At 43.5% G+C, this 20,285-nt stretch overlaps 2 protein-coding genes across 14 annotated transcripts in view; one reads left to right on the top strand and one right to left on the bottom strand.

Moving 5' to 3' along the window:
* The window catches only part of FRMD5 (FERM domain containing 5), a 372,966-nt gene extending 359,422 nt beyond the window's left edge, over positions 1 to 13,544 (top strand). For 5 of the 11 annotated variants that reach the window (XM_001362983.3, XM_007472454.2, XM_056810377.1 and 2 more), the window contains exon 14: positions 10,161 to 13,544. In XM_001362983.3, the coding sequence (XP_001363020.1) occupies positions 10,161 to 10,738 (578 nt within the window). In that variant the 3' untranslated portion in view covers positions 10,739 to 13,544. The remainder of the gene's footprint in view (positions 1 to 10,160) is intronic. The other 6 variants (XM_056810376.1, XM_007472459.2, XM_056810374.1 and 3 more) reach the window with 4 other exon arrangements.
* Positions 13,545 to 14,852: 1,308 nt separating this feature from the next.
* The window catches only part of WDR76 (WD repeat domain 76), a 55,939-nt gene continuing 50,506 nt past the window's right edge, over positions 14,853 to 20,285 (bottom strand). For all 3 annotated transcript variants that reach the window (XM_007472452.2, XM_007472453.3, XM_007472451.3), the window contains exons 12-13: positions 17,042 to 17,095; positions 14,853 to 15,654 (exon numbers count right to left, since the gene is read on the bottom strand). In XM_007472452.2, coding sequence (XP_007472514.2) covers positions 15,399 to 15,654; positions 17,042 to 17,095 — 310 coding nt within the window. In that variant the 3' untranslated portion in view covers positions 14,853 to 15,398. The remainder of the gene's footprint in view (positions 15,655 to 17,041; positions 17,096 to 20,285) is intronic.

The following is a 20,285-nucleotide window of genomic DNA, read 5'->3' as shown; positions in this document are numbered from 1 at the left end:
GGATGGGCTTCCAAGCGATTGCCTTCACCCCTGGCTTCACAGCTTTGTGGGAGCACTCAGAATCTAGCTTCTTGCTCCTTTACTCCTGGAACACCGGCTCGCCTTCAGCCGTTCCTGCGCGCACTCTTTTACCCTCCTCCCTTCCATAGGATATAAGAATGTGGGAGCCTGTCTAGATCTCTCTACCGAACTCACAAGGGCCCAAACCTCCGATGCCTCCCCATGGCAAGCACAATGAAGGGGGCAGCGCCGGCTCCTGCAAGTGCATCCAGAATGGCCACTTTCCACTTCATCTCCCTCATGATCACGGAGGGAGGGCGCTCTCTGGCTGGGAACTCCTAAACAAGGTGGCCTCCCCCAGCAAGGGGCCCCTCCTGCCTCCTCAGCGCAGTCAGCGAGCACGTGCTCTGTGTCGGCCCCTGCCCCAAAGGAGCTTCCCTTCTGCTAAGGAAAGGCAGCCACAAAAGGACACTCACAAGCTGGGGAGGAGAAGAGGAAGAAGGTGCCTATTGAAGAACGCGGTACAGGCAAGCATGAAGCCCAGAGAAGAGAAGCCGCCCCAAGAGCCTTCCTAGAAATGGAGGTTCTGGGAGGAAGGGCCGGAGGACTTCTGGGACAGAAGACAGCTGTGATGAGCTAGAAAACACACCCAAGCAGGCCAGAGAGGGCTACTGCTGGATAGCGGAAGATCCTCTTCCAGGCCTCCTCATGGCATCAACGTGGCCTTGGCTTCTCAGAGGCAACAAAGCACGAGACCCGGCTGCTTTGACAGAGCCAAAGGCCGATGTGGCCCACGAGTCCCAGCCTGAGTTCGGAGATGCTTATCACGTGATTCGTTATTGCTCCACAGCATCTCTCACAAGGCAGAACTGTGAACGGATACAACCGTTCCGGAGAGCAATCTAGAATTGTGGCCAAAGAATTATCAACTATGGATCCTTTTTTTTTTTTTTAGTATATATAGTCTTTTTGAATTTTTTTAAATTTTTAAATATTTTTCCATGTTTGCAATGATTCATTTTCTTTCCTTCCTCCCTCTTCCCAGAGCCGACAAGCAATTCCACTGGGTTGTACACGTTATCACTTGATACCTATTTACTATGGGAACCTTTAGATCCAACAATGCTATTATTGGGTTTTTCTGAAGGTGATCAGGAAAAAGGGAAAAGAACCTAGAGGTTCTAAAATATTTATAGTAGCTGTCTTTGTGGTGGCAAAGACCTGGAAAATAAGGGGATGCTCATCATTTGGGGAAAGGCTGAACACGTTATGACATATGATTGAGAAAGAAGAAATGACAGGTTAATAAATTTAAAATATGGAAAGAGTTGCATGAAATTATGAAGAGTGAAATGAGAAAAACCAAGACAACTTTACATACAGCAACAGAAATACTGTTTGAAGCATGACTTGTGCATGTCTGCCTCCAGAGAACAAACTGATAAATAGAAACAAGCAAGATATAGTTTTACATTTATATATCTTTTTTATCAAATGATGCCACCCTCTCTAGTGTGGGGAGAGGAAGGAAGGAGTTAACTGGGAATTTTAATGAAACAGATAGATGAATTTTTTTTTTAAAAAAGAGATCGTCTGCTTCATCATATCATCATAGAGGGATTTCTGTATCTGAAGAGGTTGAGAGATCCCTTTTGAAATTTGTAACAGTTAAAATTTAGGGAGACTGAGGCAGGTAGAAATTAGTTTCTCTCTGCAAGGAATATTATATTTTTAGAGGTTTATTAAAGGTTAAAGATTAAAGAAAATAGAGAATAAGAAAAAACACGTGCCTAGGCCAGAGGCCTAGGCCAGATAACCTCACATCACGGAAGAGACGCATCTGCTCCAAAACGGAAGTCCAAAAGAGCCCTCAAAAGCCTTTGTAATCAGCTTAAATACCTTCTCGATCTCGCCCACCTCAGAATTCCATGGGATTACAAAGCATTTTGGGGAATTGGAGCAAGGGCTTGTGGGGATTGAAGTCCAGAGTTCAAATCTCAATTTTACATTACGCCGTTTGATCCTCTGGGAAGAAGTTCTTCCCCAAAGGATCATAAAAACATAATCAATTTAAAGATTACAATAATTTGAGGATAAGAGAAAAAAAAGAATAAAATCAATAATTGCTGAATGCATTGACAAAAAGCCAGTTAGGGGGGTAGTCCCCTTTGGCATGAAAGTATACATACAAATAAATGTTCAATCAACCACACCCAAAGTCCCTTTGTGGTCGCCATAAACTGTGAGATTTAAAATAGTGAAGCCCATAAACTGTAGTGAGTTAAAATGGTGGAAAATATAAATTGTGATAGATATAAGAGAGGGTGAGTAAATTTGACCGCAGAAAATATGTTTCAATACAGTTTTTAAATCATATATAAGGTGGTCGCCAGGGAAATATTCCCAATTATTCAAATACCCAAGTCAACTGGGTTTTATAGAGATTTTAATTAATACAAATGTGGAATTAAAGAAAAGAGAGAAAGAGAGAAAAAAGGAAATAAGTATGAAGGGCCTTAAGCCAACATGGCCTAGGCCTGAGTCTTAAGAGAGAGAGATCAGTCAGTCAGTCTTTTAACACTCACCACAAGGTCTGCCTACGCAAGGATTCTAGTGACACCAGGCCAGCATCATCTCAGCTGCTTTCACCAGCTCCCTCCTCCATCTGAATGTTTCAGAATCAGTCCTTCCTCAATCTGAATGTTTCAGAATGACCTCCTCCATCTGAATGTTTCAGAATGATTTTCAGCTCTTCTGGTGAGCTCTTATTTTTTAAGGGCAAAATCTCCCATGTCACCTCCCCTAAGTCCCTACATCTACCAATCACTGTAGATGTTTTCCAAAAGACAGCCCATTTTGAATTCACAGCTGAGTAGATTAATCTCTTTAGTAAGTCAGAAAAAAATGCTGCTGTGTCGACTAATTTCATTAAGAGAAAACCTCTGAGTAAGTTTTCACCTTTTAGGTCTAAGTAGTTTACAAGTTGCCCCACCTTTATAGGCACCTAGCATCCCATTGTATCAATTCCAAAAACAGGCATGGCTCAAAGAACTCCTTTCCTTTATAAGTATGGTTTTCAAGTACTTTCATTGTTTAGCAAGGAGTTTTCTGCCCTAAAGCATTCTTAAGTACAGTGGAATCAAGGTCCTCCCATAGCAAGGAGTTTTCACATTCAAATAGAGTTCTCACTATCTGGTAGGGAATTAGTTCAAGTAGGGAATTGGAGGATTCCTCAATGTGGAGTAAAATTTTTAACATTCATAAGTTTGTGAAATTTTAAGGTTTACAAATTAGAGGTTATTTCGAAGACTGAAGTAAAACATGACATATACATTCAAAGAAAGGGCTTTGGATAAGTATTTCCTCGGGTCCAAATTATTCACCAACTTGTGACTACAGAGATTTAAATAGAACGGCTAGTCTTGAGCTCCATCCTCTGCAAAATGGAAACGAGAAGCTATGTAGCTTGGTAGTCAATCGACTTCTGATACTTAATAGTTTTGTGATCATAAGCAAATTCCTTAACTTCTCTGATGATGTCTTCTCATTTCTAAAATGGAAATGATAATAGCCCTGGGTAATGTAGAAGAAAAATACTTTACTCTGCATTTTGGGCACAAGCCTACTAGAGAGATCATTTCATTGATTAGCTTATTCTAATTCTAAGCATATCTGCTTAGTCAGAGAAAATCCAAGGGACAGAAATCCTGCCTGACTTTGCCAGAGATCAGCCATTTTCAGTCATAATTTATAGCACAGCTTGGTCCTGATTAGTGCAAATATTGGAACACACAAATACACACACAAGCAGTCACATGTATTTAAATTTATACTATCCAAAATTATAATTGTGTAAAATACAGAAATATGCAGTACATATTCTATTGCCCCCTAAAAGGGAGCAAAAATCCTGCAATGAATCAAAGCACAGAGGCAGCTGGCAGCCCAGTGGATAGAGCTGACGGCCTGGAGTCAGGAGGTCCTGGGTTACAATGTGGCCTCAGACACTTCCTAGCAGTGTGAGCCTGGGCCAGTCACTTAACCCTACTTGCCTAGCCCTTACTGCTCTTCTGCCTTAGAATCAGTAATATTGATTTTAAGTCTGAAGGGTTTAAAAAACCAAAACCATCATGTTCACATGAATGTATCTGTTTTGATTCATCTAACATCAGACATGCACTGTACAGAATCATTTCCCTAAGCCACTCAATTGCGTGAAGTTGGGAATTTTTAATTAAATTCAGGCATCCCTGCTCTAAATTGGCTGCCATGCTTCTCCGTGTCCTGGAACCTTAAGTGTTCTTTCTTAAGTGTGTGCCCAGCTTCCTCTTAGAAAGTGGTATGGGGGGCAGCTGGGTAGCCCAGTGGATGGAGAGCCAGGCCTAGAGACAGAGGTCCTGGGTTCAAATTTGGCCTCAGACACCTCCCAGCTGTGTGACCCTGGACTTGACCCCCATTGCCTAGCCCTTACCACTCTTCTGCCTTGGAACCAATACACAGTATTGAGGGAAGGGAAGGGTTAAAAAAAAATAGTGAGGTCTTTGGTAAAGAAAGATAAAGAGTTCAGTATGGAAATTGCTTCAGAACGGCGAGTTAAAGGAAGATGGGCCTTTATCCAGAGGACCAAAAACTCCCAACGAGGGAGCCCTCCTAAGGGAGGAACCCGAGAGCAGCCTGGGACCCACCCTCAGGAGGAGGAACCAGAGAGCCTTCCACAGTGCTCCCTCACAGGCCAGCTGGGGGGGGGGGGATGAGATGTTTCCAGGTGTCAAGCACTATAATCACGTGGTCACCATGGCTGGCCCCGCCCAGATTTGCCCGAGGCCTGCACGTGGTTGTGGGTACAGCTGAGGGCTGGAGCTAATTTAGGGCTGCCGGGAAAGGGAGCTTCCGGGTCTGGGCAAGCAGAGCCGGGTTAGAAAGCACAGGCAGTCTGTGGGCAGATAACTCTCTTCCTTTACTCTAGCCATGAAGAGAAAGTAAAATATTTCCGCTTTAAATAGCTGAGTAAATATTGTAAAAACTAAGCCTGGGCAAAGCGGACGGGTCCTTTCCAGTTCTTCGGCCACCAAGCCACTGCAGGCAGGGCAGGCGCCACCCAGACCTGGCCCAGGAGCCGCAGGGGAGGGCGGGCTAGAGCCACAAAAGCACCGGCTGTTGGGCTCCCCATCCCAAGCCATGAGTGGATGTTAGAAAACTGCGCTGGTGGCTCATCGCAAGGGGGAGGGGTGGAAGGACAACTTCTGCTACTCCCTCAAAGGGCAGTGACATCGCGGCAGCCGGGCGGCCTGGGGGGACACCGTCTTCCACAGCGTCAGGACGGCCCAGGACGTGGGCCGTGTGGAGGAGCCATGCCCCTCCTGCGGGGCTGGGGCCCCTTCCAGGCGCCCGCCAAAGCCCTCTGCCTCCACACACTTCCCAGGACCAGCTACGACAGCCTGGGCAGGTGGCTCAACGATAGGTCCGGCTCCCTCCAAGCGGAGTATGAAACTGGGAATGTGCAGCGATGGGAAATGGCTCTTCTAGTGGGTGATGACGCCGGTTTTAAGTGAAAGGGAAGCCGAAACAATCCTTGAGCTAAGCCTGTCACCCTCCGCGGAAGTGACCAGACACGCACCTCGGAGCCTGTGGTCACTCCTGGACTGGCCAATCCAAGCGCAGCCTCGTCCAGCTCCCCCGCCTGCCATAAATAGAGGTCGTGCCAGCATTTATCTAAACTTGCCCGGCCAAGAAGCCGCCAACAGAACGCCTGCGCTGTGGCCGGGGCAGCGCGGAGGCCCACTTGGGGACTGGCCGGGGATCAGCATGGGAAAGAGCCTGATCAAGATCCGCACCAAAGTCCGAGTCCAGCTCTGGATGACCAACCACTGTGAGCGGCCCATGAGCGTGCGGGTCCTGAGGGTGGGTCCCAGGCTGCGTGCTCGGCTCCTGGGGGTCGTGCCTCGGGGGACGCGGAAGGCCACTACCAGAGGTAAGGAAGGCCCTCCCGGTCGCAGCCCCCCCCATCTCACCCAGGGAGGCGGCACCCCTGCGGTCCCCTCCTCCCCTCTCAAGGAGCCCCAACATCTTAGAATGGCCCAAGACGGACCCTCTGGCCTGGGCTGGCCTCAGGCAGACTGGAAGCCCCTGCGGCCTCCCTTCTTTTTTCTCCTGCCCTCCCCAGCGGGGCTGACCCTGTTGGGGCCGCTGATCCCCACCGCCAGAGGCTTTGGAAGCAAGACGGGGCTCTGCTGCCCTGCTGCCCTTGTACAGGTTTGGGCACGCTGCCCTGGAATGTGCCGGGGTCAGGCGGCTGCTGCCAGGGACCTTCTGTTCCAGTCATGGGAGTTGGTCGGAGGGGCCCCTCCCTCCCAGGCCAAACAGCGCCAGAGCGGCCTGGAGTCAGGAAGACCTCAGACATGCTGGAGACGGAAATGGCGACCCACTGGTGGGCAGCATAGCCCAGAGGGCAGGAAGAGCTGGGCACAGCTGCCACGTAAAAAGAGTGAACCCACCCCCAGAGAGCCTAGGACAGATGGTTTAGCTGTGGCATGAGGGCAAGAAAGTGAAGGTAGAAGGAAGAGCTTCTGTGCAGCAGGTCCTGCCAGGCTGCACCGCCACGGCCAGCAGACCAGGGCAACGAGGTCTGGAAGATTTCCCAGAAACCTGCTGCTGTTGGCCCTCTTTTTTAGAAGCCTCCTGATGGCACACGGGAGCTTCCCAGAGACTTTGGCGGGGCCTTCCCCTAGGTGGGGCTCCCCGATGCCACACCCCAAAGATTCGAGCTGTCACTGGTAAACTGAGGCTTCCTCCGGCTTCCTGTTCCCTTCACCGCCATAGTGAGCTACCAGACCCCAGCTAGGCCCTGCTCTGAGACCCCACTGCTTCCTCAAGAGTCCCAGAATGGCCCAACCTAGAATGGATCCAAATCCTGGTGTCTAGACCTAGAGGGGTCTCCAGAAAGGTTCTTACTCTTCCCTTTTACTGGTCCCTGCAACAGTTTTTCCTTAAGTACCATGTGGCAAACACTGTACTAAGTCCTGAGGACACAAAGAAAGGGGAGACCAGGCCCTGCCTTCAAGGAGCTTACAGGCTAATGGCGGCAACAACCCGCAAACCATTGGGCATAAACAAGTGATATACTGGGCAAATTGGAGATAATCCGTAGAGGAAGGCGCTGGAATGAAGAGGAATCAGGAAAGGCCTCCTGTGAAATATGAGATTTTCACTGGGACCAGAAGGCAACCAGGGAAGGGAGGAGGAAGGAGAGAATTCCAGGCATGTGGGGACCATCAGTGGAAATGTCCCAGGCCATTAAATGGCAGGCTTGTGCAGGGAACAGCCCGTGTCACTAGGTGGCAGAGTGGGCGAGGTACAAGAATGGAAGAGTCTGAGGGGGCTGTTCTGTGCCAAAGCATTTTTCGTTTGGTCCTGGAGGCCTTCGGGAGCCGCCCGAGCTCCTTAGTGGCTAAATAGCATTCAGTTGGGGAGGGCAGAGACTAGCAGGCTCTTAAGGTGGTCTGTACACATTGCTGAAAGCCTGCACCGGTTGGTGACGGGCGCATACTAGAGAGATGTTACAAAGGCAAAGTCCAACTGGCCTTGGCAACAGATGGGATACGAGAATAAAGAAACTGAGGATACAGAGTTTGTGTCTTGGTGACTGCACTTGATGGACTCTACAGTAACAGGGAAATCTGGGAAAGGAAACAAGCTGTTTTGGGTAGGTTGTGTTGAAGACCTCTAGGAAGATGTTCCCTTGGGGTCATGCAGTAGGAGATACAAAAATGGAAGTCAGCAGAGGGGAGATCTGGCTACAATTCAGAAATCATAAGCAGAGAGGATGGCTGGCTCCAGGGGCTGGATAAGATCTCCAAGGAATAGAGGATAAAAGGAGAAGAGGGCCAAGGAGAAGGGAATGCCCGGGGTTAGCGGGCAGGACCTACGTGGAACTCCTGCAAAGAATGAGCGAAGAGTAGGATCACAAAAACCCAGAGAAGGGAATAAAGAAGGTGATCAAGTGTCAAAAGCTGCAGAGGTCAAGAAGGAAGAGGACTGAGAAGCCACTAGACTTGGCAGTTAGATCACTGGTCACTGTGGAGCCTGCAGTTTCAGGAGAGCAGGGGATGGAGGCACAGGAACAATATGGATAAAGATTATCTTCTCTCTCTCCCTCCAACGGTGCTCAGTCCTGGGGCAGCTAGATGGCACAGTGGATAGTGTCAGGCCTGGAATCAGGACAGCCAAATCTGGCTTCAGACACATCCTGGCTGCGTGACCCCAGCAGGTCATTTAACCCAATTGGCTTAGCCCCTGCCCTTCTGTCTTAAGAGTTGTCGTTTAGAAAGTGAGAGTTTAAAAAGGGAAAGTGCTCAGTACCTTGGTTCATTCACACGCACTGAATTAGAAGGACTGGGGAAGGGCTTAGACATGTCCTAGATCTGGGTAAAGAAAATGGACAGAGTGGGCTCAAGGTCCAGGGGCAGCTGAGAACAAAATTTTTCCCCCTTAGGAAATGGGGTGGGGAGGAGTTTGCTTCTACCACATCCAAGCATCCCCACTATCCAGCCCTGTCTCCTACCTTTCCACTTTTCATACACTTGACTCCCCAGCCTGCACCCTGACCCAGAGGCATTGGCCTTCTGGCTGTTCCATGAATAAGAAACTCCCATCTCTTGGCTCTGAGTATTTTCTGTGGCTATTCTCCATCCCTGGAAAGGCCTCCTGCCTCTACTCCAACTGACTGCCCTGGCTTCTCACAAGTCCCAACTAAAATACCCCCTTCTACAGGAAGCTTCCTCAGCAGCTCCTTATGCTTGTGCCTTGCCTGTTAAATGTTTCATATTTATCCTGTATGTAGCTTCTCCCAATAGATCATACGCTCACTGAGGTCAGGGATTGATTTTTGCCTCTTTATATCCACAGCACTTGGCACAATGACTGGCATATGGTAGACACTCACTGTTTATTTTTGATTGAATAAATGAGCAGATATAGGAATTGCTCCAGAATGTTCAATATTTGCATCTGCCCTAGTATTTAACCAGAATATTATAGATCCTAAAGAGTGCTAGGAGCTTTGGAAGCTGATTCCCTGCTATTGCCAAGAGTTACTAGTCAAGACTCCCCTAATAGAATATTGTGGGTCATGAACAGGTCACATACCATTATGCCCTAAGGGATGGGGAGAGATGGCTGAACCCTAAAAAGGGCTTGTAGCAGTAGAACCCACAAGGAGTGGTCAACAATCTTTTTGGTTTGGCATCCATTCTACCAGTTTCCTTATCTGTAAAAGAGGGAACACTCGGAGGTTGATGTCCACAAGTGTCCACTATTCCCATGAACAAGGTACTGATAAGAGACTGTTCCAGGCTGATATGGGAATTATTACTACTGTTCCTAGTATGCCATTTTAGTAAATGCCTTTGCTTTGAGCTGATGGTTTCCTTTGGCTGGCTCAAGGTAAGCTAAATGCACTGATGGGGGCTCACAAACTATATAGTTTATAAAGTTATATACCCACCAAAGCCTTGGACCTGAAATTGTTATCTTAACAAGAGCCCCAACCTGCAAGTTTAAGATAGGGCGTCAGCCTGGAATGAGATGCTCTTACTGTAGGTCAGGGACAGCTTTTACAGGAATGTTGTGGAGGAAAGAACTTGCTTTAGGTATTAGAGAAATGTGGGCTATTGTTACATTTACTAATGACAACGTGTCTGGGTTTGGTTTTTTTTATCTGTGCTCAGAGAAAATGTGAGTATTTTATGGAGCTCAGTTCTTCCATATGCAGTCATCTTACTCCCAAAAGCCACAGCCTGAGGCATGAGTACTGTCCCACCTTAAGCTCCCCGTGCCCAAAGAAAGCTGGATGGTGAGGGTTCTGGAATCCCTGGTGATCAATACGCACCAGAACAGAAAGCCTTCATGTTTTATGACCATTAACTTCATATAGAACCAGTGGTAAAGAATGAAGCCGGGCTGTGGTCGCTCAAGCTGGCCCTTGGATTAAGAATGGTTCTTTCCTGTCTCTTCTGCATATACTGGTGTTATGGGGTCTTCTTTCTCCTGTGGATTACTGCATTCAAGGACCTAGAACAAAACACAAAATCGGGTCCTATTTTCAGCCGTCAGCCCAACATTGCTCTCTCATGAATGACTGCTCCTTCTTGTCTTCCCCGTAGGTCTGGAATCCCTCCGGGACAGCGCCCACTCCACCCCAGTTCGATCAACCTCCCACAGCGACACCTTCCTGCCTCATGTGCGGAGTGGCCGGGCAGACAGCAGCGAGCGGGTGGCCGTGATAGCGGATGAGGCCTATAGCCCAGCAGATAGCGTGTTGCCCACCCCGGTGGCAGAGCACAGCTTGGAACTGATGCTGCTCTCAAGGCAGATCAATGGGGCCCCCTGCAGCATTGAAGAGGAGAAGGAATCGGAGGCCAGCACACCGACCACAGCAGAAGTGGAGGCACTGGGGGGCGATCTGAAGGCCCTGTGCCAGAGCCACAACGGGCCAGAGGCAGAACAGGTGAATAAGTTTGTTTTAAGTGTCCTCCGTTTGCTCCTTGTGACTGTGGGACTCCTCTTTGTTTTGCTCCTCCTCCTGATCATCCTTACCGAGTCTGACCTTGACATTGCCTTTTTCCGTGATATCCGCCAGACCCCTGAATTTGAACAGTTCCATTATCAATACTTTTATCCCCTCAGGCGATGGTTTGCCTGCAAAATCCGCTCAGTTGTGAGCCTGCTCATTGACACCTGAGAAGGTATGACTCCTCCCATTAACTAGCCAGGTGGACCGAGGAGATACCTGCTACTCGTTCCCAGCAATGGGACCCATCGCGGAACCATCGGCACATATAATAAGTCCTCCTCTCATGACTCCAAGTACACTGCAGCCTAGGAGGGTTGTTTCCCGGGAGAAGAAAGGGATAGGCTTGAGTCCTGGCCTAAATACACTGGGGAAACTCATTTTCTTCTGACATTCTTTCAAGAAAGACTCTGCGGTTCTGTTTTTCATCTTTCCAATTTGCAGGATAATTTCTGGTTTTGAATTTTAATTTTCATAAACCTGTATTATTTTAAAAGTATCAAATAAAAGAATTTATTTTATTATAACTAATGATTATTGCATTAGTGTCACCTGGCAGATGGGACACTAGTTAAGGACTAGCACTGTTGTATTCTGCAGGAGCCTTCGTAATGGTGCTACTGAGTGCTAGTGGACTGGCTATGGCAGCCTCTCAGGAGGAACGTTTGGGTGAAGCAGTCTCTGAAAAGGGGAACTGCTCAGGCTCCCTTCCCAGACAACTTTTTAATTAACAGACATCTGCTTTGAATAGGTTGAAAAGCTGGTTCACATAGCCCACCCCTTTAGCAATTGGTCTGAGTTGGATTTATTTTTTTTCCTTTTTCTTTTTTTCAAATCTGAGCAGAGTGTGGGCATCTGAAGGGGCCACCGAAGCGGCAGCAGCAGCAGCAGGGGTAGGGTAAGTCCGTTCCCTTAGACTAGAGCCTGGTGTACACACACCAGAGTATATCTTGTCACATGAACTCAAGTCATCTGTGGATTTTTTTTTTCCAAGCTTCAAGCCTTTTTTATTGGTCCAAAGGTATTAAAGTGCTAAAGCAAATGAAGTTACTGGCCAAGGATTGCCCATTTCAGACAAAAGTAGAGGTAGCAGCAACCACAGCTTAGTTTTCAGTGGTACATGTTCTGTACCCACCCGAAAAGGACACTTTCACAATGTATAATTTAAGAACCAAATACCATTTTGTTAATCATCTTTTTTTTTTTTACTTTGTGGAGTGAGCAAATAGAATCTGATTACAAAATGGTTCAAAGAAGAAATCGATCCTGAGGATGAAAAGCTTCCGACAAAAGAATTCCAACATCAGTATCCATGGAGGAGGTCAGAAGAATCAGCCGCGGGGAATTTCTAAGTCTAGAAGGTAAAAGACCCGGACTTACTAGTGTGGAGTCAGTGCTGGAAGTCGGCCTTTTAGGGTCAGCCTCTTCGTCAGGAAAATGAAAGCCCAGTATCCTCACTGAGGGGAACCTCAGCAGCACCTGCCTAAGAACATGCAGGGAAGGCACAAGATCCTGCTGTCATCTCAGGGAGAGATACCTAAGTTTTCTGGGGCCTAACTAACCACCTTTTTAAGGAAGAGGCCGAGTGGCTGCGTTCCTGAGATAGCTGCTGTTACCCCTAGGCGGGGAGCAGGAGCAGTTTCCTAGTAAGATCTTTCCTCATTAGCCACGTACCCAGCCGAACCACGAACAGTGAATGAAGCGATGAAATTGGATCCGTGATTACAATAAAAAATCAAGGCTTTTGCACAAGCTTTTTTTGTTTGTTTAAACCATCTTGATGTTTTTATGAAAGCTTTTTTTTCATCGATAACATTAAAAATCTCCTGACATTAGGGTGGCAGACCCATTTCCGTGCTAGGAGTAGGAGGTATTAAGTTACCTGTGACCATTTCCCCTTGGAATCCTCATAGTACGTGAGGCCACACCCCATGCTAGACAAAAGATGCCTGAACCCAAACAAACAGGATGATCGGGTAGGATGGATGCTCAAATGAAGTCAGGAAGACTTGTCCTAGAGCCTCCCTGCCAGCAACACCCTTTTAGGCAGTGGCCTCTGGACAGGGCAGCAAACCGACCGGGAATAATGGGAGAAAAAAATGGGTCACTGAGTAAAAGTTTGGTATCCAATGAATCGCTGCCATTTGTAAGAAAACTTTGAGCAGAGGGCTGACTACAAATGAAAGGTAGACGATGTGAGAAGAGGCTGCCAGGGGGCTGGTTTTAACATGGATATCTACCGTCTTATGCAACATAGCAGATTAACTTTTAGTGTAGTGTTCCTACCTCAGCCTGTAGTAACATGGTGTTTCTATGCAGCAAGTGATAGTCTCAAACCAGACCGTTTTCATTACACATTAAAGAGGCAGTATTTCATTTCTTAATGTGTTCCCTGTGTCTAGAGTCCTACTGGTACAATAGTGCTACACCACTTCCAATTGTGAGAATTTGTCCACGGAATTGTTTTTGGTTTGGTTTGGTTTTTAAGAAGAATTTAACCCCAAAACTATGGATGACCTTTATTCCTTAGATTTACTTTTGAAATAGAGATTGAATAACAAACCTCATTTGTCATCCACTACTGTCATATGGTGTCTCTCCCACACCTTAGTATTGGTCGTGTTTTTAACTCACTTTTACTGTGTTCCACAAGGTCTCAATTCCCTCTTCCAATTAGTTTTATCTCATTATAGGAAAAGCAATGGTTTCCAGAGCTTTGTCTATCGGAGGAAACAAAACTCTTACTAAAGATTAGTGTACTGCGTCTTTAAGCAGTAGAAGGTTAAACTACAGCAAATGTGAATTTCTTAGTTTCATAAAAATAGATGTTAACCTTTCATGTGCCAAATATTCAAAGTTACATTTTCCTTCAATTGATGTACCTTTTTCTACATATGTAGTATGTAGTTGTCATAAAATCATTGGTGCCATGAAGACTATTTTTAAAATTAAATAAATATTTAAATATCATGGAAAATGAGTGAGTTCCTTTTTTTTTTTCATTCTATCAGGTCAGAGAACAATGTAGCCAAAAACTTTATCTGAAGTGGAGTTTCCTACCTAACACATTCAATGAAGGAAAAGTGTAGTAAATCCCCCTCCCTCACCCTAATGCTTACCTTCTGACCCTACTTGGCAACAGTTGCTAAAACTAAGGAAAAAGAGCACCTCACTCTGATGATACCTGGTTATGTCTAAGATTAAAATAAACATAAAAGGTTTTACATGAACCAAGGAAATCCCCTCTCTCCCCCTCCCCACTGCCTCTAGCAGTACTTGGAAAATAATAAAAAGCACAGGAATGAACCAGGCATGTTAAATGCAACATGGTTGTGTTTCCTGGAATTTAAATGAATAACTCCAAGGAAGAGGAGTTAAAAGAAAAAAAAAGTTAAGAGTCAGAAAACCTGGGTTCAAATTCCAGCTGTACTTCTTACTGTGTGGTGGGGGAGGAGAGCAAGTCACCTTCCTTGGGCCCCAATTTCTCCATTTTTAGAAGGATTGGATAAGAGTAGATCACTTCTAAGGCCCTTTCAAAATCTAATTCCTATGAAACATGCTGACAAACTAGCATCCCCTTGATGGCTTCAGGATTCATCCTCCTCCACTATTCTGAATACATACATACAGTAGATGAGACTTAGTGGAATGTCTTATTCCATCCAGGAAGGACTTTGGGAAAGACAGACACCTCGCCTGGCAATTAAAATTAAGACATTCACACACCCCTGTGTTCAAAGGCTACTTACGATTATCAATTTGATTTGGGCCTTTCGGCAAGGAAATAAGATCTATCCATGACACCTAGCAATGCCATGACTGTTCTTAGCTTTCCACTGGATTCTTATGTATTTTTAAATGTCACCCCAGACAAGACTAGGACTCTACCAAGCCTGCAGGGGTGCCCTCTTCTCCATGACGTAATCCATCACACCAGTAAATGAGGAAGACAGAGAAGTAAACAATCAAATCTCAAGCTATAATAGCAAAAGCAGGAAGGAGACTCAGTTGGATAAAACTGCATAAATCGCTGACTAATCACCAGAAAGGAATCTGGACCAGCACCTACTCAGCCTAACTTATGCTCCAAAAAATTCTAAAAAGAAAAACTCTATTAAAAACAAATATCAGAAATCTTCCCCCTTTGTTTCACAGATGGTGGAACCCTACATTTGTCAGATTTTTTCTGTAAGTCTTTTTTAGTTTTTAAGTTACTGTAGAGATGGATCTTTGAAGGGAAAATGAGAAGAAATAGAAATTGCAGGTGACATAAAAATACAAAGTATCAATTTTTAAAAACATTTAAACAACACAAATGACCAAAGTGCATGTAATCTGAAATAACTCCCAACCCACTCAGATTTGGGTGGTTATTTTAACTTACTCAGTCATCCTTGAAGGTTTTAAATAAAGGGAGAGATCAATAGCATCTGGAATGTCATATAATCCCACCTCTAGAATAATCCTGATTAGAAACTAGATGATTTTTCAATGAATTTGGAAATTAATTGAAAAACATAAAGACTTAAGATAAATTAGGTCACAAAAACTTTAATACTAATCATTCAAAACATTTTAGCATCTCAGAACATGTCTATAGAAATATGCATAAATCATGCCCCACCCCAAATTCTCACCCCCAACTTTGGGGGGGGGACTCCAGATTTCTATTGCTTCTCCCTAAAAATCAAAGTGCATAATGCTCATTTTGGCATTTTCATATTTATAAAGCAACTTACTGTGTTAAAAGACTACAATTCCATGCTCCTTGGGCACCACCTAAGTTGAATAAATCAAATCTTGTCAAAGCAAAACCTTGGGAACTTTTTTTTTAGCCCTTAAATATGTGAATTCTCCCACTAGAATTCCCCCCAGCCAAGATATTCTGAGTTGGGTGCATGACGTTGATGGAACAAACAGAGGCAAGGCACTCTTCATCAATAAAAGAATGTACCAGCTCTCCACTCTCATGGAATATGTCTAGGCTTCTTGGACGAGCCATGCTACCAACAATAAAGCAGTCTTCTTGCTTTGGATCCCAGTTAGCTCTGAATCTGGTCAGCCATCGTCCTGTGTTGTTGTTATGCCTAGACAGAAAATAATATTTTTCAAAGAAAGTATGTCAAGAAATAAAATGAAAAAGATTCAAAGACATGATAATGGTGCAGAGAGCACTGTTGCTGAGGATCAATCCTAAATCCTATTGAAAGATTTCTTCTTACAGTAACTTGGGTTGTCCTCAATTAGGAACAATGGCCATACTTCAGTTTGTGAATGCTTGCTTCTTCAAGTCATAGAGCAAGAGCTGTTTGTAGTGGTAGTTCAAGAAAACCTTAAGCAGGTGGTATTACAATGGATAGAGAGCTAGGCTTAGAGACCAGAGAAGCTGGGTTCAAATGTGACCCGACACTACTTAACTATGTGCCCTGGGCAAGTCACTTAACCTTAATTGCCTAGCCCTTGCCATTCATCTGTCTTACAATTAATACTAAGACCAAAGTAAGGGTTTTAGATAAATAGACTGCTTGGTCAATTAAATACTTAGTATTTGTATCTTGAAGCATTTCTACATAGGACGTGACTTTAAATATTGAAATACTTTTGGAGCAAGGGTAAAGAAATTTGGAATTTTCTCATTCCATACCAAGGTCTTTAATATCCTTTTTAAAAGTATGAACCAAGGAGACTCAGAGTGCTCTTCCATAAGTAATGAAAATACCCAATAGTCCCAGAATATCCATTCACAATATATCTTAAGAAAATGGAAAAGGCAAATGGTAAGCATAAAAGTATATAAGTGCTTACTGAACAAATTAATGCAGTTTAAAGATAGAAACAGAATGTTTCTTCTTTCAAATTTCTCCACTAATATGTCTTTGAATTTTACTTTTAATTCTTCTTTTTTTTCCTCCATTATGCAGATTCAAAGTAATTCATCTGTTAACTTGTAGTTTAGGGAACTGCCAGGGACTCAGAGAGTTTGTGTCTAACTAGTGCTTAGTTCCATAGCAAGTGAAGACTTGGACCTAGATCTTCTTGTCTACAAGCCCATCCAGTCCATTAGCAATAACACACTGTAAATATGATCAAACATTCAAACTAAGATATACCATCCACTCTCTCCCTCAGCTAACCTGTAAGGCCCAAATCAGAGATAGCAGGGATAGAAACACACCAAAAATTCTGCACTAAAGGAGGGATTCCACTCTGTTGTTAGGGGTAAAAAATAGAACACCACACATGCACACAACAAAATTTAAAAGCATAGAAAAGTTAATATAACTGAAATGGGAGACAGGGCCAGAAAGTCTAGGATCAAGGATTATATCTAGAGAGCATATAGTATACATTAGACATTAAGTCAAATGTTATATAATATTGTCTTAAACCTTGAATAATCGATAGTCATATATATGCCCTAACAACCCCTTAAAATTCTGCAATGACATTGCCAGACAATGTATTGGAACCTACCTGATTCTGGTGAGCAAAGGAATATTGGAAACCATACAGCTCGTGTCAAAGACTCTACAATTTAAAACAATCAACAGTCAATCAAATCCATTCTCCTTATGATTGATCTCCAGATGTATTATAATAGAGCAGCTATAAAATCTTAAAGTTCTATATTAGATAGCATTTACTATCTACATCTTACTTGATTCTGACAATCCTGAGATAGGGCAAGTATTCTGCCCATTTTACATATAATCTAGCTCAAGAGATATAATGAACAGTAATTGACAGGATCACTCAATAACAGATAAAAACCACCTGACTCTAGAATCTCCACACAAGGTCTTAGAAATAAGGAAAAAGAAATAGTAATCATATACGTAAGGCTTAGCTAGTAACTGAATACAAATTGAGTGAGAAAACAAAATTCTGACTTCTAAGACTTTTCCCCTTAACTACTTCTGAATTCTATTCTAATTCTTACTATTCATTGAAATCCTGAATACCTCATAAATGAGCAAATCATATTAACAAGCTTATAAAGCCTCTCCCATCTGTCACACAAGCCTTTACAGTAAGTAGTACAAGCATTATTATCCCTTGGCTTAGAGGTCAGGTGACTCGATTAACAGTTTGTAAAAGACATCTCTTAACATAAAGACTTGTTTCCAGGATTCTCTAATGTGGTGATCCTCAAAGTGTAGTGGGTAGGGAGGACAGTGGCTCAGTAGATAGAGTGCCAGGTCTGGAGTTGAGAGGAACTGGGTTCAAATTTGTCCTCAATCATTTCTTAGCTATGTGACTCTGGGCCAGTCACTTAACCTCAATTGCCCAGCCCTAAGAACCAGCTTGGAACTAATACTTAGTATCAATTCTAAGACAGAAGGCAAAGATTTTTTAAAAAAAGAAACACAAATAAGATAAGCTTAAAGGTGTGGGGGGGGGGGGAGGAAAAGAAAATGATCTTTGTCTCTAATGAATAATGTTTGGAAATGATCAAATAAAATATTGTTTAAAAAAAAAAAGATAAGCTTAAAAGCTATTTTGAGAATCACCAAAATGACTTAAGTCTTGGGATTCCAAGCATTAATTAGCATTCCTTTTCAATGTCACATTTCAGTATTTATATTCTGTTGCATCCCAGACATCTGCCACTCTTTTCCATGTCCTCTTCTATAGTCTCCTTATAAGACCTAACCAAAATGCACCACTTTACCTAGATATTTTACTCTTCCATTGGTACCAACATAGTACTCTTACTATATGCCTGTCATCTAATTCTGTGACTTGATTTTCTGGATATCTTTTAGGTAATTTCTTTTTTTTTTTAATTAAATTCACTTTTTCATTCTGCAAAAATCATCCTTCTCTTCTTCCTATACTCCCTTCTACAAATAAGAATAAAAGAAAACAAAACCACTATAACAAACATGTTGAATCAAGCAAAACAAATTGGCCATGTCCAAAAAAAAAAAATTTTAAAGCCTCATTCTGCACTCTTGAGCCCTTCACCTATCAGGCAGTAGGCAGCATGCTACAGCATTAGTCTGCTGAAATCATTGTTGATCATTACACTACTCAATGTTCCCAAGTCTTTCAAAGCTGTCTTTACAAAATTGTTGTCACAATGTCTTCTGATTTCTGCTCCCTTTATTTGTTCAGCTGAGTCTACCCAGTTTCCTTAAAACCATTCCCTACATCACATTCAGACTACACCTTAATCTGTTCAGCCATTTCCCCACTGATTACCATTGTTCAGTTTTCCTTTCTTAAAAGGACCCTAAAAAAAAAAAAAAAGCTATTTTTTTACATCTTTCTTGTCTGTATTAGAACTATTTGATCCATTTTAATTTTCAAGGAATTGATTGAGCAAGGTTTTGTACTTCTTGTACCAAGATGTTAATTTCCTTTCTTTCTCATAGATTTCATTTATTTTTTTTCACCTCATTTCATTTATAAAAATACTTTAAACTTTTTTAAAATTCCTGTTTCATCTCTTTTTTTAGTTTAAAAACCCTTACCTTCTGTTTTAGAAGTATCAGTTCCAAGACAGAAAAGTGGGAAGGACTGGGCAAGGGGGTTTAGGTGACTTGCTCAGGGTCACCCAGCAAGGAAGTGTCTGAGGCCAGATTTAAATCCAGGACCTCTCTCTCTCTAGGCCTGCCTCTCTTTTCACTGACCCACCTAGCAGCCCCCTCCTGTTTCATCTCTTCAGGAATTCTAGTTGAACTTGTACTTAAATTGTATCTCTTTTAAGATTTGCTTAAAGATGTTCTAGGTTTGTGTCTTAAGCATTCTTGTCACATGATAACTTTTTTAATAGTGGAAATTTTTGCTTCTTTGTTTTCTTATTATTCCTGCCAACTTCCTATCTTTGGATTTTTAGTTCTGTCCAGGTTCTGCATATTTTGGGATGGAAAATCTGGGCTGGTCCTCGTGCTATTTTCTTGAGATATAGAATGATGTCCTAGAACAACTTAGACTGGAGACCTGCAAGCTTTTAGTGCTCCCAAAGTGGTCTGATCCAGGGCAGTTGCTGTCTCTCCTGTCTGACAAGTTCTTGACAAGGGTTTGGGTCTAGCAACATACCTGTGGGCTTTGCCTCATTTGGAATGTCAGAATACTGCTAAATAATCCAACTCCTATTAACTAGTTAGAAAACTCCGTTTATTCAGTGAGAGCTGTACACTCCCCCTTTGGTCTAGGATTTCTGTCCTGCTTATTCCTCTTCAGGCTTCTACCTAAAGCTGGAACTGAAACATCACTCTTCTCCTGGGGTCCAAACCTCACACTCTGCTCTAACAAAGTACCTCCCAGCCATATTAAAATTATACAAGACTCCCTAAAAGATATAATAAAATATCTTACTTCAATAACTCTGAATGTTAATACTGAATGTACCAAATGAACCATGTAACAGGAAGATATATTTTTGACATATATAGGAAATTCAGAGCACAGAGTCCAAGTTAAAAAGAGATTTCCTATAAATTGTAAAATTTTCCTGCACTATTTGAGATTATATTATGCCCTGAAACACTGTAGGTCATCCTAAATTAGATCTATAATCGCTCCAAAGTAGATTAGGAATGGCTACTGTCCAGACTATATGTGGGTGGAAAGACAATCTAAAGAGCTTATTCACTCTTACACACAGACACACACACAGAGACACATATGGACAGACACAAGTGAATCCAGAATTGAGGGAAGAAGGTGAGCTAGATTGTCTCTGGAAACCACACAGTTCTTTTTACTCATC

Source organism: Monodelphis domestica, chromosome 1 (assembly GCF_027887165.1).
Source record: "Monodelphis domestica isolate mMonDom1 chromosome 1, mMonDom1.pri, whole genome shotgun sequence".
NCBI classification, from domain to species: domain Eukaryota; kingdom Metazoa; phylum Chordata; class Mammalia; order Didelphimorphia; family Didelphidae; genus Monodelphis; species Monodelphis domestica.
Note: the sequence above shows the minus strand (reverse complement) of the source record. Positions and strands in the feature narration are given on the sequence as shown.